Consider the following 26,224-nt stretch of genomic DNA (forward strand, 5'->3'; position numbering starts at 1 on the left):
CCTGCATGGGAATCTCCCAAAGCAACCCAGAACTCTCCAGGGGAAACTGTGTCAGAGGACACTCCAGAAAGCTCCTCAAGGAAATCCCATTCTAGAGAGAAGATCCAGGACAGTAGCATGCCCAGTGGTTTTCAGGTCCGCGAACATTTCGCCCTGAATGGAGGGGAGGACTACTCATCCTCCAACCCCATAGTGCACCCTGCTGCTCCATTAAGATCCCTCAATCATCTCAGGGAAAAAGAAAAGACCGGTCAGGCCTCCCGGAGGAAAACCTTTATCGGGACCCACCGAGGCGGAATCAGCCTCAGGATCAGACGACTGGAGGTAACTGTTTTGTGGCCGAAGGGTCAGCAGCAGGGAGGGAGGCTAGCGAGGCCTGAAGCTCCTGTATCAACATGGACCGCAGCTTGGCACAAGGGACGGTGTTCAGCCCTAAGCAGCTATACACACTATGCCTGCCCTCTCCACTCAACGGAACAGAGAGGCGTCATCAGACCAGGCCCCATGTCCTGATACAGCAATATCCAGGAGTGTCCACTGGGATTCAACTCCCAAGCTCACACACCCAAGGCCATCAGCCACCAGTAGCCCATGGAAGGGATAGACGTACACTGCTGGCAAAGTTTCCGTAGCCTTGCACACTTGTCAGACTTGACCCAAATACCAGCAGGCACAGCCTCCTGGAAACCACTCACCAAGTCAGCCTGATACCAGGCATAAGGGACCGTCCCTCAGCCTCTTACTGAAGCAGGGGGAACGCTGGGCTCTGCAGAAGCAGAGGAAGACCTGACAGTGCACACAGAAGAATCCTTACCGTGGTTCTGATGCCTTCCGGGCAGCCTTCTTGTGGAAAGGCCTGCCCCCCCCAGCGACTGGTGATGTTCCCCGCCTCCTGCAGCAGGTCCCCGACAGGCCGTGTCAGCGGCGGCGTGTCCTCCACGCTGCCTCCGCAAACCGGAAGCGCTCAACCGGAAGTTCGCAAGACCGGAAGTCCCGCCCCCGGGAGCACTTCTGGATCGCTCCGGCAGCGTGCATGCAGGAAGCGGCCGGCGGCTCAGGGAGGACGCCGGCCGGGGAGCTCAACAGCCTGCATCACCCCGGAGGAGGTTCCGGAAGGCTGGAGCAGCGGTCCCCCACAGCGTGAGGGAACAGCAAGGGAGGAGCGGTGAAGGCCCGACCGATGCTGTCCGGCTTAAGGTAACAGGGGAAGAAAAAAAAAAAAAAAAAAAAAATATTATACTGTAGTTCGCCGGCCACCACAGCATAGGAGAAAATAAAAACCTCTCCATGCCCCATGGGGACAGGAAAGACACTGGCTATGGGAGGTGGGAGGGTCCTTTTAAACCTCTTGAACTTCCTGTCCCAATTAGGGCGTGGAGAGACAACCTCCTATGCTGTCGTGAAAGGGACTAGAGAAAAACGTAGTGTGAAAGCAGCCTTATACTGATTGCCAGCTTCCACAGTTTAAGCAGCTAGCTGTCAATCAGCCTGATGTTGGCAGTCACAACCCGTCAACAGAGCAGAAAAGATGCCACTGAATTACCGTCAGGAGCGGTCTGTGACCCCAGAGAACAGAAGTATCCCGGAGAACTCCTGCACCTCAAGCTTTCATACCATTCGGCTTCTATCCAGGCATCTGGACACATGTTTACAATCCTGGAGTACAGTGAGCGCTTACTACCAACCACATGCAAATCCAGCCCACTGATCATCATGTATATTATTGTCATGTATATCATTGTGGGCATTCATTCTGCCATATGTGGTGGCATATTGTGTCCTCGTATGTCTGCCTGGTGGGTATGTCCCCACTGGAGCCTCCAGGGTCAACTAATTTTTCTTATTTTTCCAGCTCCAAGAAATATTTTTTAATTCAAATGTTCTCTGAAAAATCCTCAGGTCTTTGGTCCACCAGAAGCCTAATATTATGCGGATTTGGGGTGACAAGATGAAGGCTGCTCACTGGATGATGGGAAATCATGTCCGCTGTGCAAATCAGAGGGGCACATAGATTCATACCATGGTGTTTCGCATCACTTGTGCCCACCTTGTTGTAGGGGCACATACACCTGGAGCTCCGCAATCTTGGGAGAAGGGGCAGAAATGCATGTTCTATTTCTAGAATGCTCGCCGGAACACACCCCGGGTCAACCCTCGCAAGCACCCACTCGCCAGCACAGACCCTAGGGCACACTCGCCAGTACAGACCCCAGGGGCACCCTCACCAAAACATACCCAAGGGTACACATGCTTACCAGCACTCGCCCCGGGCACACATACTCGCCGGCACTGACTTTAGGGCTTGCTCGCTGGCACACGCGCAGGCACAGACCTCCCCGGGGCACGCTCGCCGGCACAGCGCTTGCCAGCACACACCCCCCAGCGCACGCTCGATGACACACACGCTTGCCAGCAGACTCCCCAGGATACGCTCGCTAGCACACAGTTAGGTGCACACACTCGCCAACACAAACCTACTCGCTGACACAGACCCAAAGGCACACTCACATGCACACACGCTCACCTTCACAGACCCCGGGGCACGCTTGCAGGCACACACACAGGGGCACACGCTCGCTAGCACATACTTTAGGGCACACACCCCAGGGAACACTTGCTGACACATACAATCACTGGCACATACCTAGGGGCACATGCTCAACTTCAAAGACCCCGGGGCATGCTCGCAGACGAACACCTAGGGGCACACGCTCACCTTCACAGACACACTTACTGGCACAAATGAGAAAGCCGCGGAGACACCATCACATGTTTCTCAACGCTGGCAGGAAACTAGCCAGGTCTTTCACCGGAAGGAACAACCACGGGAAGGGCAGTCTCCAGTCAAGGAGACCACCTATACCAAACATGGTATCCATCCACAGACAGCCACTAGCCAGATTCCTACTCCACACTGATGAGGGGCAAATACCCCGAAACGGCTGTCTGTGGATGGATACCATGTTTGGTATAGGTGGTCTCCTTGACTGGAGTCTGCCCTTCCCGTGGTTGTTCCTTCCCGTTGAAAGACCTGGCTAGTTTCCTGCCAGCGTTGAGAAACATGTGATGGTGTCTCCGCGGCTTTCTCATTTGCATACTTCCCAGGGGGCTTTGCTCTAGAATCACTGCGTTGAGAAACACGTGATGGTGTCTCCGCAGTGGATATGTTGATCTCCCTAAGGTCAACAATGCTTGCTTAAGTAGTCTTTTACTAGGCATTGCCCCCAATAGCCAGATTCCTACTCCACACTGATGAGGGGCAAATACCCCGAAACGGCTGTCTGTGGATGGATACCATGTTTGGTATAGGTGGTCTCCTTGACTGGAGACTGCCCTTCCCGTGGTTGTTCCTTCCCGGTGAAAGACCTGGCTAGTTTCCTGCCAGCGTTGAGAAACATGTGATGGTGTCTCCGCGGCTTTCTCATTTGCATACTTCCCAGGGGGCTTTGCTCTAGAATCACTGCGTTGAGAAACACGTGATGGTGTCTCCGCAGTGGATATGTTGATCTCCCTAAGGTCAACAATGCACACTTACTGGCACAGACCCCGGGCCACACACGCTCGCCTTCACTTACCCTGGGGCACGCTCGTAGGCACACACATAGGGGCATACACCTAGGGGTACACGCTCGCCTTCAGTTACCCTCAGGCATGTTCGTAGGCACACACAGAGGCTACACATAGGGGCACATGCTCGCATTCACTTACCCTATGGCACGCTCGCAGGCACACACCTAGGGGCACACGCTCGCCTTCACTTACCCTGGGGGAAACGCTCGCCGGCACACACATAGGAGCATACACCTAGGGGCACACGCTCGCCTTCACATACCCTAGGGCACGCTCGCAGGCGCGCACACACACACACACACACACACACACACACACACACACACACACACATATAGGGCACACGCTCGCCTTCACTTACCCTGGGGCACGCTCGCAGGCGCACGCACACACACACACACACAGGGGCACACACACACACACACAGGGGCACACACACACACACACACAGGGGCACACACACACACACACACAGGGGCACACACACACACACACACACAGGGGCACACACACACACACACACACAGGGGCACACACACACACACACACACAGGGGCACACACACACACACACAGGGGCACACACACACACACACACAGGGGCACACACACACACACACACACAGGGGCACACACACACACACAGGGGCACACACACACACACAGGGGCACACACACACACACAGAGGGGCACACACACACACAGGGGCACACACACACAGAGGGGCACACACACACAGAGGGGCACACACACACAGAGGGGCACACACACACAGAGGGGCACACACACAGAGGGGCACACACACAGAGGGGCACACACACAGAGGGGCACACACACAGAGGGGCACACACACAGAGGGGCACACACACAGAGGGGCACACACACAGAGGGGCACACACACAGAGGGGCACACACACAGAGGGGCACACACACAGAGGGGCACACACACAGAGGGGCACACACACACACACAGGGGCACACACACACGGACACACACAGAGGGGCACACACACACACACACACACCACACAGAGGGGCACACACACACACACACACACCACACAGAGGGGCACACACACACACACACCACACAGAGGGGCACACACACACACACACCACACAGAGGGGCACACACACACACACACCACACAGAGGGGCACACACACACACCACACAGAGGGGCACACACACACACCACACAGAGGGGCACACACACACACACACACACACACACACACACACAGAGGGGCACACACACACACACACAGAGGGGCACACACACACACACACACAGAGGGGCACACACACACACACAGAGGGGCACACACACACACACACACACAGAGGGGCACACACACACACACACAGAGGGGCACACACACACACACACAGAGGGGCACACACACACACACACAGAGGGGCACACACACACACACACAGAGGGGCACACACACACACACACAGAGGGGCACACACACACACACACAGAGGGGCACACACACACACACACACAGAGGGGCACACACACACACACACAGAGGGGCACACACACACACACAGAGGGGCACACACACAGAGGGGCACACACACACACACAGAGGGGCACACACACACACACAGAGGGGCACACACACACACACACACACACACACAGAGGGGCACACACACACACACACACACAGAGGGGCACACACACACACACACACACACACACAGAGGGGCACACACACACACACACACACACACACAGAGGGGCACACACACACACACAGAGGGGCACACACACACACACACACACAGAGGGGCACACACACACACACAGAGGGGCACACACACACACACAGAGGGGCACACACACACACACAGAGGGGCACACACACACACACAGAGGGGCACACACACACACACAGAGGGGCACACACACACACACAGAGGGGCACACACACACACACAGAGGGGCACACACACACACACAGAGGGGCACACACACACACACAGAGGGGCACACACACACACACAGAGGGGCACACACACACACACAGAGGGGCACACACACACACACAGAGGCACACACACACACAGAGGGGCACACACACACACAGAGGGGCACACACACACACACAGAGGGGCACACACACACACAGAGGGGCACACACACACACACAGAGGGGCACACACACACACACAGAGGGGCACACACACACACACAGAGGGGCACACACACACACACAGAGGGGCACACACACACACAGAGGGGCACACACACACACACAGAGGGGCACACACACACACACAGAGGGGCACACACACACACACAGAGGGGCACACACACACACACAGAGGGGCACACACACACACACAGAGGGGCACACACACACACACAGAGGGGCACACACACACACACAGAGGCACACACACACACAGAGGGGCACACACACACACAGAGGGGCACACACACACACAGAGGGGCACACACACACACAGAGGGGCACACACACACACACAGAGGGGCACACACACACACAGAGGGGCACACACACACACACAGAGGGGCACACACACACACACAGAGGGGCACACACACACACACAGAGGGGCACACACACACACACAGAGGGGCACACACACACACACACAGAGGGGCACACACACACACACAGAGGGGCACACACACACACACAGAGGGGCACACACACACACACAGAGGGGCACACACACACACACAGAGGGGCACACACACACACACACAGAGGGGCACACACACACACACACAGAGGGGCACACACACACACACACAGAGGGGCACACACACACACACACAGAGGGGCACACACACACACACACAGAGGGGCACACACACACACACACAGAGGGGCACACACACACACACACAGAGGGGCACACACACACACACACAGAGGGGCACACACACACACACACAGAGGGGCACACACACACACACACAGAGGGGCACACACACACACACACAGAGGGGCACACACACACACACACACAGAGGGGCACACACACACACACACACAGAGGGGCACACACACACACACAGAGGGGCACACACACACACACACAGAGGGGCACACACACACACACAGAGGGGCACACACACACACACAGAGGGGCACACACACACACACAGAGGGGCACACACACACACACAGAGGGGCACACACACACACACAGAGGGGCACACACACCACACAGAGGGGCGCACGCGCACGCAGAGGGGCGCACGCGCACGCAGAGGGGCGCACGCAGAGGGGCGCACGCGCACGCAGAGGGGCGCACGCAGAGGGGCACACACACACACACAGAGGGGCACACACACCACACAGAGGGGCGCACGCGCACGCAGAGGGGCGCACGCGCACGCAGAGGGGCGCACGCAGAGGGGCGCACGCGCACGCAGAGGGGCGCACGCAGAGGGGCACACACACACACACACAGAGGGGCACACACACCACACAGAGAGGCACACACACCACACAGAGGGGCACACACACCACACAGATGGGCGCACACACACACACACACACCACACAGAGGGGCACACACACCACACAGAGGGGCACACACACCACACAGAGGGGCACACACACCACACAGAGGGGCACACACACCACACAGAGGGGCACACACACCACACAGAGGGGCACACACACCACACAGAGGGGCACACACACCACACAGAGGGGCACACACACCACACAGAGGGGCACACACACCACACAGAGGGGCACACACACCACACAGAGGGGCACACACACACACACAGAGGGGCACACACACACACACAGAGGGGCACACACACACACACAGAGGGGCACACACACACACACACAGAGGGGCACACACACACACACACAGAGGGGCACACACACACACACACAGAGGGGCACACACACACACACACAGAGGGGCACACACACACACACACACAGAGGGGCACACACACACACACACACAGAGGGGCACACACACACACACACAGAGGGGCACACACACACACACACAGAGGGGCACACACACACACACACAGAGGGGCACACACACACACACACAGAGGGGCACACACACACACACACAGAGGGGCACACACACACACACAGAGGGGCACACACACACACACAGAGGGGCACACACACACACACAGAGGGGCACACACACACACACACAGAGGGGCACACACACACACACACACACACACACAGAGGGGCACACACACACACACACACACACACACACAGGGGCACACACACACACACACACACAGAGGGGCACACACACACACACACAGAGGGGCACACACACACACACACACAGAGGGGCACACACACACACACACACACACAGAGGGGCACACACACACACACAGAGGGGCACACACACACACACACAGAGGGGCACACACACACACACACAGAGGGGCACACACACACACACAGAGGGGCACACACACACACACAGAGGGGCACACACACACACACAGAGGGGCACACACACACACAGAGGGGCACACACACACACACAGAGGGGCGCACACACACACAGAGGGGCACACACACACACACAGAGGGGCGCACACACACACAGAGGGGCGCACACACACACAGAGGGGCGCACACACACACAGAGGGGCGCACACACACACAGAGGGGCGCACACACACACAGAGGGGCGCACACACACACAGAGGGGCGCACACACACACAGAGGGGCACACGCGCACACAGAGGGGCACACACACACAGAGGGGCGCACGCGCACGCAGAGGGGCACACACACACACACAGAGGGGCGCACGCGCACGCAGAGGGGCGCACGCGCACGCAGAGGGGCGCACGCGCACGCAGAGGGGCGCACGCGCACGCAGAGGGGCGCACGCAGAGGGGCGCACGCGCACGCAGAGGGGCGCACGCAGAGGGGCGCACGCGCACGCAGAGGGGCGCACGCAGAGGGGCGCACGCGCACGCAGAGGGGCGCACGCAGAGGGGCGCACGCGCACGCAGAGGGGCGCACGCAGAGGGGCGCACGCGCACGCAGAGGGGCGCACGCGCACGCAGAGGGGCGCACGCAGAGGGGCGCACGCGCACGCAGAGGGGCGCACGCAGAGGGGCGCACGCGCACGCAGAGGGGCGCACGCGCACGCAGAGGGGCGCACGCGCACGCAGAGGGGCGCACGCGCACGCAGAGGGGCGCACGCGCACGCAGAGGGGCGCACGCGCACGCAGAGGGGCGCACGCGCACGCAGAGGGGCGCACGCGCACGCAGAGGGGCGCACGCGCACGCAGAGGGGCGCACGCGCACGCAGAGGGGCACACACACAGGTTTGAGCGCGCGCGCGCACACACACAGGTTTGAGCGCGCGCGCGCACACACACAGGTTTGAGCGCGCGCGCGCACACACACAGGTTTGAGCGCGCGCGCGCACACACACAGGTTTGAGCGCGCGCGCGCACACACACAGGTTTGAGCGCGCGCGCGCACACACAGGTTTGAGCGCGCGCGCGCACACACACAGGTTTGAGCGCGCGCGCGCGCACACACAGGTTTGAGCGCGCGCGCGCGCACACACAGGTTTGAGCGCGCGCGCGCACACACAGGTTTGAGCGCGCGCGCGCACACACACAGGTTTGAGCGCGCGCGCACACACACAGGTTTGAGCGCGCGCGCGCACACACACAGGTTTGAGCGCGCGCGCGCACACACACAGGTTTGAGCGCGCGCGCGCACACACACAGGTTTGAGCGCGCGCGCGCACACACACAGGTTTGAGCGCGCGCGCGCACACACACAGGTTTGAGCGCGCGCGCGCACACACAGGTTTGAGCGCGCGCACACACAGGTTTGAGCGCGCGCGCGCGCACACACAGGTTTGAGCGCGCGCGCACACACAGGTTTGAGCGCGCGCGCGCGCGCGCACACACAGGTTTGAGCGCGCGCACGCACAGGTTTGAGCGCGCGCACGCACAGGTTTGAGCGCGCGCGCGCACAGGTTTGAGCGCGCGCGCGCACAGGTTTGAGCGCGCGCGCGCACAGGTTTGAGCGCGCGCGCGCACAGGTTTGAGCGCGCGCGCGCACAGGTTTGAGCGCGCGCGCGCACAGGTTTGAGCGCGCGCGCGCACAGGTTTGAGCGCGCGCGCGCACAGGTTTGAGCGCGCGCGCGCACAGGTTTGAGCGCGCGCGCGCACAGGTTTGAGCGCGCGCGCGCACAGGTTTGAGCGCGCGCGCGCACAGGTTTGAGCGCGCGCGCGCACACACACAGGTTTGAGCGCGCGCGCGCACACACACAGGTTTGAGCGCGCGCGCGCACACACACAGGTTTGAGCGCGCGCGCGCACACACACAGGTTTGAGCGCGCGCGCGCACACACACAGGTTTGAGGGCGCGCACGCACACACAGGTTTGAGGGCGCGCGCGCGCACACACAGGTTTGAGCGCGCGCGCGCACACACAGGTTTGCGCGCGCGCGCGCACACACAGGTTTGCGCGCGCGCGCGCACACACAGGTTTGCGCGCGCGCGCGCACACACAGGTTTGCGCGCGCGCGCGCACACACAGGTTTGCGCGCGCGCGCGCACACACACAGGTTTGCGCGCGCGCGCGCACACACACAGGTTTGCGCGCGCGCGCGCACACACACAGGTTTGCGCGCGCGCGCACACACACAGGGTCTCGCACACACACAGGGGCGCGCGCGCACACACACACACACAGGGGCGCGCGCACACACACACACACAGGGTTGCGTGCGCACACAGGGTCTCGCACACACACACAGGGGCGCGCGCGCACACACACACAGGGGCGCGCGCACACACACACACAGGGGCGCGCGCACACACACACAGGGGCGCGCGCACACACACACAGGGGCGCGCGCACACACACACACAGGGGCGCGCGCACACACACACACAGGGGCGCGCACACACACACACACAGGGGCGCGCACACACACACACACAGGGGCGCGCACACACACACAGGGGCGCACACACACACACAGGGGCGCACACACACACACAGGGGCGCACACACACACACAGGGGCGCACACACACACACAGGGGCGCACACACACACAGGGGCGCACACACACACAGGGGCGCACACACACACACAGGGGCGCACACACACACACACACAGGGGCGCACACACACACACACAGGGGCGCACACACACACACACAGGGGCGCACACACACACACAGGGGCGCACACACACACACAGGGGCGCACACACACACACACAGGGGCGCACACACACACACAGGGGCGCACACACAAATAAAAATAAATCTTTATTTTTATATAGCGCTAACATATTCCGCAGCGCTTTACATACACATAGGGACACATACACATAGGGACACACACACATACATATATATATATATATGGGCACACGCTCGCCTTCACTTAAGCTGGGGCACGCTTGCAGGCATACATCTATGGGTGCACACTCTGTCCCCTTGCCCAGCCTTCAGCTCTCTGGGTGGCAGGCATGTGTGCCCCTCTGTAGGTGGTGTGTGCACCCCTGTATGGTGACACCCTCCATAGCCTCCGGTGCCTGCAGACAGCACAGCGCAGCACTCACCCTCATGCGGACCTCGTACACCGTGTACCGGTTTCGTCCCACTCCCACTGTCTGTGGGTTGAAGATGTCAATCTCCAGGAAGTTGCTGGGCGGACCGTAGGCGTCTGTCAGATCCTGAGGTTTGGAGTTTAGACGGCGGGTATCCGCCACCGAGGCGTCCGACATACTGACCGGAAACCAGAACCAATAGACGGCGGGACCGACACACCCGGCCCAGCGCCCACACAGCACATGCGCAATACGTACCGCTGCGCGTTCTCCTAGATAGAAGCTTCTAAGTGATTGTGCGCATGCGTTACTGTGTTCCGCCGTATCCCGGTGCAGGGGCCGGAGTAGTCGCTGTGGGCAGAGCTTGTCTGCGCTGAAATCAGCTACTCGAAGACTCGGTCTGAACGAACCATGAAAACCCGGGGTCTCACCGTTATCTTCCTTTGGCCAGAATCACACTTGCTAGTGCCTCGCGTGTAACTCGCGTGAGTCTCTCATGGTAGAACCCGGCATGGCCGCACACTCTCCTGACAGGAGCGGGTCGGTTGCATGTATCTCTATGCAGCTCAGACGCTCCTGTATGCATAGTGTGCGGCCATGCCGGGTTCTACCATGAGAGACTCACGCGAGTTACACGCGATGCACTAGCAAGTGTGATTCTGGCCTTTGTAAGGCCTGCAACACACATCCGTGCCGCCGGCACGTGTTTGTCATTTTGTACACGTACCGGCGGCACGGAGACACGTTAAGCAATGCTACCCTATTGTAGCAGGCGCACGCGCACACACGTAAAACCACACGGAACGTGTGCGTTTGTACATGTGTGCGTTTTTCAAAGCGCTGACATGTCAGTGTTTTCTCCGGCAGCACGGGTGTCACACGGCCCGCACCCGTACCACACGGGTGTAGTGTGGATGCGGCCCCGTGTGACGCGCCGGAGAAAACACACGTGTCGGAAAAAAAAAAACATTAAGGGCTGCTTCTCACTTGCGAGTTTCTCACAGTAGAGCAATGCGAGAAAAACTCGCATTGGAATCGAACACATTTTAGTCAATGATTCAGCTCTCATCTGCGATTTTTTTCTCAGTCCAAATCGGACTGAGAAAAAAATCGCAGCATGCTGCTTTTTTGCGAGTTTCTACTGCGAGTCTCTCCAATGCAAGTCTATGGGAGCGTGTAAAAAATCGGATGTCACGGGACGGCACTCACACCATCCTAGTGACATCTGATTTTCTAAATACATTTCTCGCATGTTTCCTAAAACACTGGAAACGAGTGATGTGTCACAATGTCTGTCAAACACTATTCTCTGTCAGTCGGTTTCTCCCTCTCGGTCTCTATTCTCTCTTTGTCGGTCCGTCACTATCTCTGTCCCTCTCTCACAGTCTGTCGGTCATTTTCCCCTCCTCTCTCATACTCACCGATCCCCGGCGCAGCGCTGCACGGCTTTCTCACTGCTGCGGCGGCTTTCACTATTGTGAAAAAGCCGGCCACTCATTAAACAATCTCGTATTCCCTGCTTTCCCCGCCCACAGGCGCCTATGATTGGTTGCAGTGAGACACGCCTCCACGCTGAGTGACAGGTGTCTCACTGCACCCAATCACAGCAGCCGGTGGGCGGGTCTATACTGTGCAGTGAAATAAATAAATAATTAAAAAAAACGGCGTGCGGTCCCCCCCAATTTTAATACCAGCCAGATAAAGCCATACGGCTGAAGGCTGGTATTCTCAGGATGGGGAGCCCCACGTTATGGGGAGCCCCCCAGCCTAACAATATCAGTCAGCAGCCGCCCAGAATTGCCGCATACATTATATGCGACAGTTCTGGGACTGTACCCGGCTCTTCCCGATTTACCCTGGTGCGTTGGCAAATCGGGGTAATAAGGAGTTAATGGCAGCCCATAGCTGCCACTAAATCCTAGATTAATCATGTCAGGCGTCTATGAGACACCCTCCATGATTAATCTGTAAGTTACAGTAAATAAACACACACACACACATATGAAAAAATCATTTATTAGAAATAAAAAACACAAACAAATTCCCTCATTACCAATTTAATAAGCCCCAAAAAGCCCTCCATGTCCGGCGTAATCCACGGACCTCCAGCGTCGCTTCCAGCTTTGCTGCATGGAGGTGACCAGAGCTGCAGAAGACACCGCCGCTCCTGTCACCTCCAAGCAGCAACTGAGGTGAGTAGCGCGATCTGCTGAGGCGTCACTGAGGTTAATCGCTGCCACCGCTGGATCCAGTGACAGCGGGTAACCTCAGTGACAGCTCAGCTGATCGCGATACTCACCTCAGTTGCTGCGTGGAGGTGACAGGAGCGGCGGTGTCTGATGCAGCTTCGGTCACCTCCATGCAGCAAAGTTGGAAGCGACACTGGAGGTCCGTGGATTACGCCGGACATGGAGGGCTTTTTGGGGCTTATTAAATTGGTAATGAGGGAATTTGTTTGTGTTTTTTATTTCTAATAAATGATTTTTTTATGTGTTTGTGTGTGTTTATTTACTGTAACTTACAGATTAATCATGGAGGGTGTGTCATAGACGCCTGACATGATTAATCTAGGATTTAGTGGCAGCTATGGGCTGCCATTAACTCCTTATTACCCCGATTTGCCAACGCACCAGGGTAAATCGGGAAGAGCCGGGTACAGTCCCAGAACTGTCACATATAATATATGCGGCAATTCTGGGCGGCTGCTGACTGATATTGTTAGGGTGGGGGGCTCCCCATAACGTGGAGCTCCCCATCCTGAGAATACCAGCCTTCAGCCGTATGGCTTTATCTGGCTGGTATTAAAATTGGGGGGGACCGCACGCCGTTTTTTTTTAATTATCTATTTATTTATTTCACTGCACAGTATAGACCCGCCCATCGGCTGCTGTGATTGGTTGCAGTGAGACACCTGTCACTCAGCGTGGAGGCGTGTCTCACTGCAACCAATCATAGGCGCCTGTGGGCGGGGAAAGCAGGGAATACGAGATTGTTTAATGAGCGGCCGGCTTTTTCAAAATAGTAAAAGCCGCCGGAGCAGTGTGAATGCCGTGCAGCGCCGCGCCGGGGATCGGTGAGTATATGAAAGAGGGCTGCTCAATTCAGTTACTCAGGAGTTTAGCGGTCACCGGTGAGCCCTTCACAGGTGACCGCTAATCAGGGCGCGACACAGACAGAGCCGCAGCATGACCATGAAGTCGGGTGAAGTTCACCCGAGTTCATTCTGATTGTGCGGCTCTGTCTGTGTCTGCTGTCATCTGCCATTCAGCTCTGCTACATGGCTGTCTGTGTCTGCTGTCAGCGGCCATGTAACAGCGCTGAATGGCAGATGACATAGTAAAAAATACGCATTACACACGCATTACACACGCTAGTAAAATCATTAATTTATTCAGAAAAAGCATCGCACTTGCGTTGCACTCGGACCTAACGTGAACTAAAATCAGCCGAGTTTTTTTCAGCCCAGTTGGACCAATTTTACTCGCATAGATGTGTTTCCACCCTAACTCACCTTCTCCAGCCGCTGCTGCCTCTTGCTGCCGACCGCCGCTTATTATTCTCTTTTAATATTCACTTCACTGCCTAGCAGCAGCGGGGAGACGGGAGGGCTGGAGCCGAAGATCAGCACCACAGACAGCAGCGCGGACAGCAGGAAGGACCAGGTGAGTATGTAAATTACCGGTTCTATGTGTGCTATCGCGGATAGCACACGTAGAACACACGTGGCCCGCACGTACCAGAGACACGTACTTACCTACACGCAGGGGAAATACGTGTCTCTCGGCACGTGCGTGATTTTCACATGAGTGTGGCAGAGGCCTAAGGCCCCCTTCACACGTCCGTGAAACACGTGCGTGTTTGTTCCGTTTCCGTATATACCGGAGACACGGACAAACATGCACCAATGTTAATCTATGATTGTGGTCACACGTGCGTTATTTCATTATGTCCGTGTGTGCGTGTCCGTGATCCGTACGTGTTTGCGATTTGCACGGACGCATGTCCGTTATCTGCACTGAGCATGCACATGTGGACACAATGAAAGTCTATGGGTATGTGCACACACGTTAGTAAACACGTATTCATCTACCTATAGTCCGTGTCCGTTTGGTGTTTTTATTTCTAGTGATGTCGGCCATTCTTTCTATTTCTGTGTATGTCGGTCAATCTCCCTGAGTCCGTCGGTCGGTCTCTCTGTCTCTCTATTGGTCTCTCCGTCTGTCTGTCCCTCTCTCACAGTCTGTCGGTCAGTTTCCCCCCCTCTCTCATACTTACCGTTCCCCAATCACCGGCGCGGCGCTGCACGGCATTCACACTGCTGCGGCGGCTTTTACTATTTTGAAAAAGCCGGCCGCTCATTAAACAATCTCGTATTCCCTGCTTTCCCCGCCCACAGGCGCCTATGATTGGTTGCAGTGAGACACGCCTCCACGCTGAGTGACAGGTGTCTCACTGCACCCAATCACAGCAGCCGGTGGGCGGGTCTATACTGTGCAGTGAAATAAATAAATAATTAAAAAAAACGGCGTGCGGTCCCCCCCAATTTTAATACCAGCCAGATAAAGCCATACGGCTGAAGGCTGGTATTCTCAGGATGGGGAGCCCCACGTTATGGGGAGCCCCCCAGCCTAACAATATCAGTCAGCAGCCGCCCAGAATTGCCGCATACATTATATGCGACAGTTCTGGGACTGTACCCGGCTCTTCCCGATTTACCCTGGTGCGTTGGCAAATCGGGGTAATAAGGAGTTAATGGCAGCCCATAGCTGCCACTAAATCCTAGATTAATCATGTCAGGCGTCTATGAGACACCCTCCATGATTAATCTGTAAGTTACAGTAAATAAACACACACACACATGAAAAAATCATTTATTAGAAATAAAAAACACAAACAAATTCCCTCATTACCAATTTAATAAGCCCCAAAAAGCCCTCCATGTCCGGCGTAATCCACGGACCTCCAGCGTCGCTTCCAGCTTTGCTGCATGGAGGTGACCAGAGCTGCAGAAGACACCGCCGCTCCTGTCACCTCCAAGCAGCAACTGAGGTGAGTGTCGCGATCTGCTGAGGCGTCACTGAGGTTAATCGCTGCCACCGCTGGATCCAGTGACAGCGGGTAACCTCAGTGACAGCTCAGCTGATCGCGATACTCACCTCAGTTGCTGCGTGGAGGTGACAGGAGCGGCGGTGTCTGATGCAGCTTCGGTCACCTCCATGCAGCAAAGCTGGAAGCGACGCTGGAGGTCCGTGGATTACGCCGGACATGGAGGGCTTTTTGGGGCTTATTAAATTGGTAATGAGGGAATTTGTTTGTGTTTTTTATTTCTAATAAATGATTTTTTCATGTGTGTGTGTGTGTGTTTATTTACTGTAACTTACAGATTAATCATGGAGGGTGTCTCATAGACGCCTGACATGATTAATCTAGGATTTAGTGGCAGCTATGGGCTGCCATTAACTCCTTATTACCCCGATTTGCCAACGCACCAGGGTAAATCGGGAAGAGCCGGGTACAGTCCCAGAACTGTCGCATATAATGTATGCGGCAATTCTGGGCGGCTGCTGACTGATATTGTTAGGGTGGGGGGGCTCCCCATAATGTGGAGCTCCCCATCCTGAGAATACCAGCCTTCAGCCGTATGGCTTTATCTGGCTGGTATTAAAATTGGGGGGGACCGCACGCCGTTTTTTTTTAATTATCTATTTATTTATTTCACTGCACAGTATAGACCCGCCCACCGGCTGCTGTGATTGGTTGCAGTGAGACACCTGTCACTCAGCGTGGAGGCGTGTCTCACTGCAACCAATCATAGGCGCCTGTGGGCGGGGAAAGCAGGGAATACGAGATTGTTTAATGAGCGGCCGGCTTTTTCAAAATAGTAAAAGCCGCCGGAGCAGTGTGAATGCCGTGCAGCGCCGCGCCGGGGGATCGGTGAGTATATGAGAGAGGGCTGCTCAATTCAGTTACTCAGGAGTTTAGCGGTCACCGGTGAGCCCTTCACAGGTGACCGCTAATCAGGGCGCGACACAAACAGAGCCGCAGCATGACCATGAAGTCGGGTGAAGTTCACCCGAGTTCATTCTGATTGTGCGGCTCTGTCTGTGTCTGCTGTCATCTGCCATTCAGCTCTGCTACATGGCTGTCTGTGTCTGCTGTCAGCGGCCATGTAACAGCGCTGAATGGCAGATGACATAGTAAAAAATACGCATTACACACGCATTACACACGCATTACACACGCTAGTAAAATCATTAATTTATTCAGAAAAAGCATCGCACTTGCGTTGCACTCGGACCTAACGTGAACTAAAATCAGCCGAGTTTTTTTCAGCCCAGTTGGACCAATTTTACTCGCATAGATGTGTTTCCACCCTAACTCACCTTCTCCAGCCCTCCTGTCTCTGCCGCTGCTGCCTCTTGCTGCCGACCGCCGCTTATTATTCTCTTTTAATATTCACTTCCACTTCACTGCTTGGCAGCAGCGGGGAGACGGGAGGGCTGGAGCCGAAGATCAGTACCACAGACAGCAGCGCGGACAGCAGGAAGGACCAGGTGAGTATGTAAATTACCGGTTCTATGTGTGCTATCGCGGATAGCACACGTAGAACACACGTGGCCCGCACGTACCAGAGACACGTACTTACCTGCACGCAGGGGAAATACGTGTCTCTCGGCACGTGCGTGATTTTCACATGAGTGTGGCAGAGGCCTAAGGCCCCCTTCACACGTCTGTGAAACACGTGCGTGTTTGTTCCGTTTCCGTATATACCGGAGACACGGACAAACATGCACCAATGTTAATCTATGATTGTGGTCACACGTGCGTTATTTCATTATGTCCGTGTGTGCGTGTCCGTGATCCGTATGTGTTTGCGATTTGCACGGACGCATGTCCGTTATCTGCACTGAGCATGCACATGTGGACACAATGAAAGTCTATGGGTATGTGCACACACGTTAGTAAACACGTATTCATCTACCTATAGTCCGTGTCCGTTTGGTGTTTTTATTTCTAGTGATGTCGGCCATTCTTTCTATTTCTGTGTATGTCGGTCAATCTCCCTGAGTCCGTCGGTCGGTCTCTCTGTCTCTCTGTTGGTCTCTCCGTCTGTCTGTCCCTCTCTCACAGTCTGTCGGTCAGTTTCCCCCCCTCTCTCATACTTACCGTTCCCCAATCACCGGCGCGGCGCTGCACGGCATTCACACTGCTGCGGCGGCTTTTACTATTTTGAAAAAGCCGGCCGCTCATTAAACAATCTCGTATTCCCTGCTTTCCCCGCCCACCGGCGCCTATGATTGATTGCAGTGAGACACGCCCCCACGCTGAGTGACAGGTGTCTCACTGCACCCAATCACAGCAGCCGGTGGGTGTGTCTATACTGTGCAGTAAAATAAATAAATAATTAAAAAAAAACGGCGTGCGGTCCCCCCCAATTTTAATGCCAGCCAGATAAAGCCATACGGCTGAAGGCTGGTATTCTCAGGATGGGGAGCTCCACATTATGGGGAGCCCCCCACCCTAACAATATCAGTCAGCGGCCGCCCAGAATTGCCGCATACATTAGATGCGACAGTTCTGGGACTGTACCCGGCTCTTCCCGATTTGCCCTGGTGCTTTGGCAAATCGGGGTAATAAGGAGTTAATGGCAGCCCATAGCTGCCACTAAATCCTAGATTAATCATGTTAGGCGTCTCCCCGAGATTCCTTTCATGATTAATCTGTAAGTACAGTAAATATACACACACACACCAGAAAAAAATCCTTTATTATAAATAAAAAACACAAACATATACCCTGGTTGAACAATTTAATCAGCCCGAAAAAGCCCTCCATGTCCGGCGTCATCCAGGATGGTCCAGCGTCGCTTCCAGCTCTGCTGCATGAAGGTGACAGGAGCAGCAGAAGACACCGCCGCTCATGACACCTCCACGAAGCAACTGAAGACAGACGCGCGATCAGCCAAGCTGTCACTGAGGTTACCCGCTGTCACTGGATCCAGCGTTGACAGCGGGTAACCTCAGTGACAGCTCAGCTGATCGCGCGGCACTCTTCATTTGCCGCGTGGAGCTGTCAGGAGCGGCGGTGTCTTCTGCAGCTCCTGTCACCTCCATGCAGCAGAGCTGGAAGTGACGCTGGACCATCCTGGATGACGCCGGACATGGAGGGCTTTTTCGGGCTGATTAAATTGTTGAACCAGGGTATATGTTTGGTTTTTTATTTCTAATAAAGGATTTTTTCTGGTGTGTGTGTTTATTTACTGTAACTTACAGATTAATCATGAAAGGAATCTCGGGGAGACGCCTGACATGATTAATCTAGGATTTGGTGGCAGCTATGGGCTGCCAATAACTCCTTATTACCCCGATTTGCCAAAGCACCAGGGCAAATCGGGAAGAGCCGGGTACAGTCCCAGAACTGTCGCATCTAAGTATGCGGCAATTCTGGGTGGCTACTGACTGATATTGTTAGGGTGGGGGGCTCCCCATAACGTGGAGCTCCCCATCCTGAGAATACCAGCCTTCAGCCGTATGGCTTTATCTGGCTGGCATTAAAATTGGGGGGGACCGCACGCCGTTTTTTTTAATTATTTATTTATTTATTTTACTGCACAGTATAGACACGCCCACCGGCTGCTGTGATTGGGTGCAGTGAGACACCTGTCACTCTAGAAAGGATAACCCCGGCACACTACCACTCCCAAAAACAGGCAATAATCCAGTAATAAGTATGCAAAAGTCTTTTTATTGATCAGGTTTGTTCAATATTTATTACGTGCATGTGCTTGGTCCAACAATTTATTAAAAGTCTTTTTATTGATCAGGTTTGTTCAATATTTATCACGTGCATGTGCTTGGTCCAACAATTTATTAGACGTTTCGGCCAGAGGCCTTCGTCAGCATGGACTTTTATCTGATAGTAGTAAAAATAACAAATCAATATCACATATACATTTCAATACAGTGTACAATAGTATCCAACACCACTATTAGCATTTGACAAGGATATTTAGACAAGGTAGAGATACGTGAATTCAATTACAAAAAACATGTCAAGGACAAAGATATCATTAGAAAAAGAAGGTCATATAAGTCAGAGTATTTAGTACAAGAAAGATATTTAATATTTATTCATTTTTAAATTGTTAGTGAGATTCCCACTAAGGGTGAGGGTTGTGCGAGCGACTGAGTAAATGGAGAAACCGACCATGAAAAAGGCCAAGAGAAGAATGGAATGAAAGGAATGGAGATGACAAAAGGAAGACAAAACAAGGGGGGGGGAAGAAAGAGAGTGGAGGGTATATGGCAAGAAGAGGAAATAAAGAGTGGGAGAAGAGTAGAAAAAAGAAAGAAAAATGAAGGAAGGAAAAAAAGTAAGCAGGAGCGCAGAAAGGTAATGTGGGATCAACATACAGAACACTCACCACGTAATTGTATGGCAAAGGGAAAAACACTAGGCTCTTGAGCCGCATTAAGATAATGTGGAGAGTCTCTCAAATGACATACACTACAATGGAGAAATACATATTAGTACAGTTCACCATGTATCAATGCGAGATGTACTTAGGAATACAAGCAAGAAGCTAAATACCTGTAATTAAATAGGTACTATCAGGTGATAAATGTGCACTGCATCAGGGGCGATGTAGCAGGTACTAGGGCTCCATGCAATAATAGAAGGCAAAGAGGGGAAAGGGTTCCAGGACCTCAATGAAAGGAAGCATATATGTGTTAAAGGTTATCCTAAATATACAGTGAGACTATGCATCATATAATGGAAAATTAGAAGGAAATACCTATATGTCCCCCGTTTTCAATGAGACAGCATATACTGAGTCATACTAGTATATATGGTATAGCTGCTGGACCCTACTGTAGAAGGATCAGGGTTCTACATATGAAAAAAGAAGAATAGGATGTATGTCCAACCATCAGATCTAGGAGTGAGAGAACTGCATAATGGAATAATATATGTGATGAAATCATCCCATATCATATTGCGGCCAAAAGACTATTACCTTTAAGAAAGCAGGGAGGCTATGGACTGTGTGAGCTGTTAATCCTGCCAATATATGTGGGAAATGCTGCAATAGAGGTTAAACGTTTAAGGTGAGATAATAGGACTATAGGGAGAAACAGACTAAATTCAGTATAAAAGCACATTACCTAACCTAGACACGTCCAGGGAGGAAGTGTGGCCGGTGTATCCGGTAGGAGAAAGTGATCTTTCCTTAGTCATGAGAAAGAAAGAGACATCAAGTAGTTAAAAGACAGAAGATATACCAGGATTGCAGATAAGGGACAGACCGGTCGGTTACCATGACTCACCTAACCACCGCTGGGCACGTGTACCATGTGAAGGGTCCTGCACAGTGAGCTGCGTTCAGCGTGGAGCGTTTACAAAGGAAGTGTGGGTGGGTACCTGCATATCGCTTCCTGTATGTGGAACGCAGGAAGTCGGGCGTATGGAACGCACACCGCGCATGCGCACTGCGCGCTCCAGGCCCGAACTACTGGCAGAGCATCATAGTGACTGGGATCATGTGATAGTGAGATACCAGAGTTAGGGAGGATATATAGAAGCTCCGTTTTCGTACGTAGTAGTGACTAGGAGACTTGGTGATCTATCCAAGGTGCCTCATGAGTTATAAGGAGCGGTGCAATTATCCATGAAGATATTGATAGTGCTCGCTATTTGCTATAACTAGCGTTTCTGAAAGGAAGAGAGACATATATCAGTATAGGAATAAGAAACATAAGTAGATAATGTATTAGCATGCATGGCTTCAGAGATATGGAAACACCACCAATATGTTATAGCATAAGTCATTGTTTTAGTATATAATCCTATGCCATTAACTCACATGTAGAAATGGGAGATTACATGAACATATATACACATACATATATATACACATATATATAGATATATACCAATGGGAGCACCATCGTTCCACAGTATATAGGCCAACATCAGACATCAAAGTAAGCGGGGATCAATAGGTAGCTGTCTCATATTTGCGGTTCATACCATAAGGCTCAAGTGTACCCAGGGTGTGTATCCACATAGCCTCCCTATCACGCAGACGCTTAACTCTGTTGCCTCCCCTGCGCATCGTGTCAACGTGATCGATGACTTGGAACTTAAGTTGGGAGATTTGATGTCCTGCTGTTATGAAATGATGGGGAATAGGCAACAAGGAGTTACCACATCTGATATCTGATTTGTGCCGACTTATGCGGTCCCGGATATGCTGGGTAGTCTCCCCAACATACCCGAGACCGCACGGGCACTTAATGTAATAAATCACGTAAGTGCTATCACACGTGTGAAAGCCCTTAATATGAAATTTCTTTCCAGTTCTCGCATGTGTGAAAGTATTGCCTTTTGTGACATTGGCACATTGTGCACAGCTCAAACATGGGAAGGTGCCTTTTTGTTGTGTGTCTAGGAACACTTGACGTGAAACTGTCTTGTTGGAACCAATGTCAGCACGTACTAGGTGATTACGCAGATTAGGAGATCTCTTGTGGCAGAAGAGGGGTAAATCATGAAAGGCACCAATCTTGGGGTATGCTGATTTTAGGAGGGGCCAGTGTTGGCAAATGATTTTCCTCAGTAGGGGTTGGAAGGGATGATAGTAATACATGGTACCTGATTTTGCGATTCCTTATTACGATTAGATGTGGAACATGTAATATCAGCTACTGCCCGTGGGTACCCTCTCTGCACGAATTTTTGGCTCATCTCCTTATGTCGGAGGATTTTAGTTTCTGGTTTACTTACTAGTCTATCAACCCTAGTATGCTGTGAGATTGGTAGGGCTTTCTTGACGTGTTTAGGGTGGTTGCTGGTATAGAAAAGGAGACTATTCCTATCGGTGGGTTTAATGTAGATGTCGGTCACCAGAAGCCCATCGACATCCACAACGACCATGCAATCCAGATAATTGATCTGGTGTTTATCGTAGTGGATGGAGAAGGTGAGCCCAGGTAGGAACCCATTGAGATCGGCGAAAAATTCAAGAAGAGAACTCAATTCTCCATCCCAAACCATGAAGATATCATCAATATATCTCCGCCATACCAAGGCATGTTTGATGATAAGTGGGTTGGGATGGATAAAGCGATCCTCAAAAGAGGCCATGAAGATATTTGCGTAAGGGGGCGCCATGTTGCTACCCATTGCGGTCCCCTTGCGCTGCATGTAGAATTGGTCCTGGAACATAAAATGATTTTTCTTTAATACAAGATCAAGTAGGTCAAGGCAAAACTGCTTGTTGTTATTGGGCAGGGTTGTAAATTCATCAAGGAACCAATGTACCGCGTTAATGCCCTCATCATGTGCAATACTGGTATACAGACTGGTGACATCTAATGTTACGAGGTATGCATTAGTGGGGATACCATGCAGATCCTTGATAATATCTAAGAAATGTGAGGTGTCCTTTACGTATGATGTGATAGATGGTACAAAAGGTGATAGTATTTTCTCTATAGTTTTGGCAAGAGGGGATAGTATGGAGTCTGTGGACGCCACAATGGGCCTGCCGGGTGGATGGGTTAGATTTTTATGGACTTTCGGTAACGTGTAGAACACAGGTATAGTTGGGTGAGGGTTCAGTAAAAAGCTAGCCAATTTTGAATCGATGGTACCTAATCGTAGATAATGTGTAGAGATATCCTGGATCAAAGAAGAAATCAGAGTTGTAGGATCCCTAGATATGGGCTCATATGTGCTAGTGTTGGACAGTTGGCCTAAAATTTCGTTAATATAATAGTCACGATCTAGAATGACAGTAGCCCCACCCTTATCTGCCGGCTTAATTATAATCTTGGTGTTAATTGGTGTTATCTTTCAGACTCTTAATAGCCCTGGATTCCTCAAGACTTAAGTTATGATTCAAGTGAAAATCACCTCTATGTATCCTGGTATTCAAATCATCAACGTCTTTAGAAACCAAAGAGATGAAGGTCTCGACGGGATGGTAATGTCTCGGCATATATGTGCTGGTCATAGTAAGACCAAGATCTTTAGGATTGAAGCAGACATTACCACCCATCGGCGGCCCGGATCCCATACTGACAGCATTAAAATGAACCTTCAGTCTCAATGTTCTGAAGAAATAATTTAATTCCTGCTCCACCTGAAAGGTATCATACCTCGAGGTGGGACTGAATGATAACCCCTTCTGTAACACTAAGTGTTCCGCGGGTGATAAGTTATAGGACGAGATGTTGAAAACGAGGTTGGTATTACCTGTGATCGAGTCCATATCCGACCGTCCTGATTGTTGGGTTGTCGGTCTCTGCCCCCCGCCTGGTCTTCTTGTGGGTGGTCTGCGTTCTAAAAAAACGGCTTGCTGACGGGAAGCTCCATATTCCCCATCTGAGTCGCTTGTGGACGTATATCCTCCAAATCTGTAGGAACGCTGAAATCTGAAAATTTCCCCACACCGCCATCTATATACTGTGCCTTTGGCGTAATCCTCTTGATCTCGAAGAAATTTATGTTGTTTTTTGGTTTCCAGATTTGTGCGGAAATTTGTGATGAGGTCGTTAGTTTTCGTCTTCAGTTGGTCTAGGTCTGAGGCCGATAGAGATTGTTTCAGTTGTTCCTCGGTAGATGCGATATTATCAGAGACTTGTTGAATCCCCTTCTGTAAATATTCGATCGTCAGTGTGATAACGTCCATTGAGCATTTATTCAAAATTGCTTCGAATTTGTCACAAAAAAGTGGATTGTTAGAGAAAAGAGTTGGTCTAAGGGATACTCTTAAACCTCGGGGTATCCTCTTTGTACGGTGATATTCAGCTAAAGTCACTAAATGAAGATCAAGTGCTGTTCGTCTTTGTAATTCCTTCTCATAATCTCTACCTCGTAGTTCTGCCGGAGGTATCACGAGGAATTGATTAGACGTAGATACTTTGGAAACTATAGTAGAGGTTTCCTCGTCATTATAGGAAAAGGTTGAGAAATTTGGCTGTGACATTTGTCAATATGGATGTTGGAATGGGAGATCAGGAGCTAGAGCCAAAAAACTAGCAATAACGAAGAAGCTCTGCGTCACTGAATAGATAGGTGCTCTGAGGTAAAAATATACAATAGGAAGGATAACCCCGGCACACTACCACTCCCAAAAACAGGCAATAATCCAGTAATAAGTATGCAAAAGTCTTTTTATTGATCAGGTTTGTTCAATATTTATCACGTGCATGTGCTTGGTCCAACAATTTATTAAAAGTCTTTTTATTGATCAGGTTTGTTCAATATTTATCACGTGCATGTGCTTGGTCCAACAATTTATTAGACGTTTCGGCCAGAGGCCTTCGTCAGCATGGACTTTTATCTGATAGTAGTAAAAATAACTTTTGGGAGTGGTAGTGTGCCGGGGTTATCCTTCCTATTGTATATTTTTACCTCAGAGCACCTATCTATTCAGTGACGCAGAGCTTCTCCTTCGTTATTGCTAGTTTTTTGGCTCTAGCTCCTGATCTCCCATTCCGACATCCATATTGACAAATGTCACAGCCAAATTTCTCAACCTTTTCCTATAATGACGAGGAAACCTCTACTATAGTTTCCAAAGTATCTACGTCTAATCAATTCCTCGTGATACCTCCGGCAGAACTACAAGGTAGAGATTATGAGAAGGAATTACAAAGACGAACAGCACTTGATCTTCATTTAGTGACTTTAGCTGAATACCACCGTACAAAGAGGATACCCCGAGGTTTAAGAGTATCCCTTAGACCAACTCTTTTCTCTAACAATCCACTTTTTTGTGACAAATTCGAAGCAATTTTGAATAAATGCTCAATGGACGTTATCACACTGACGATCGAATATTTACAGAAGGAGATTCAACAAGTCTCTGATAATATCGCATCTACCGAGGAACAACTGAAACAATCTCTATCGGCCTCAGACCTAGACCAACTGAAGACGAAAACTAACGACCTCATCACAAATTTCCGCACAAATCTGGAAACCAAAAAACGACATAAATTTCTTCGAGATCAAGAGGATTACGCCAAAGGCACAGTATATA

The 26,224-nt window shown here is 52.5% G+C and overlaps 1 protein-coding gene across 1 annotated transcript in view; it reads right to left on the bottom strand.

Moving 5' to 3' along the window:
- Window positions 1-11,427, bottom strand: part of SNX12 (sorting nexin 12) — a 47,689-nt gene extending 36,262 nt beyond the window's left edge. Inside the window, exon 1 of the mRNA XM_075324012.1 lies at window positions 11,185-11,427. Coding sequence (XP_075180127.1) covers window positions 11,185-11,349 — 165 coding nt within the window. The 5' untranslated portion in view covers window positions 11,350-11,427. The remainder of the gene's footprint in view (window positions 1-11,184) is intronic.
- Between the last annotated feature and the right edge of the window lie 14,797 nt (window positions 11,428-26,224).

This window comes from Anomaloglossus baeobatrachus, chromosome 9, assembly GCF_048569485.1.
Source record: "Anomaloglossus baeobatrachus isolate aAnoBae1 chromosome 9, aAnoBae1.hap1, whole genome shotgun sequence".
Lineage (NCBI taxonomy): Eukaryota > Metazoa > Chordata > Amphibia > Anura > Aromobatidae > Anomaloglossus > Anomaloglossus baeobatrachus.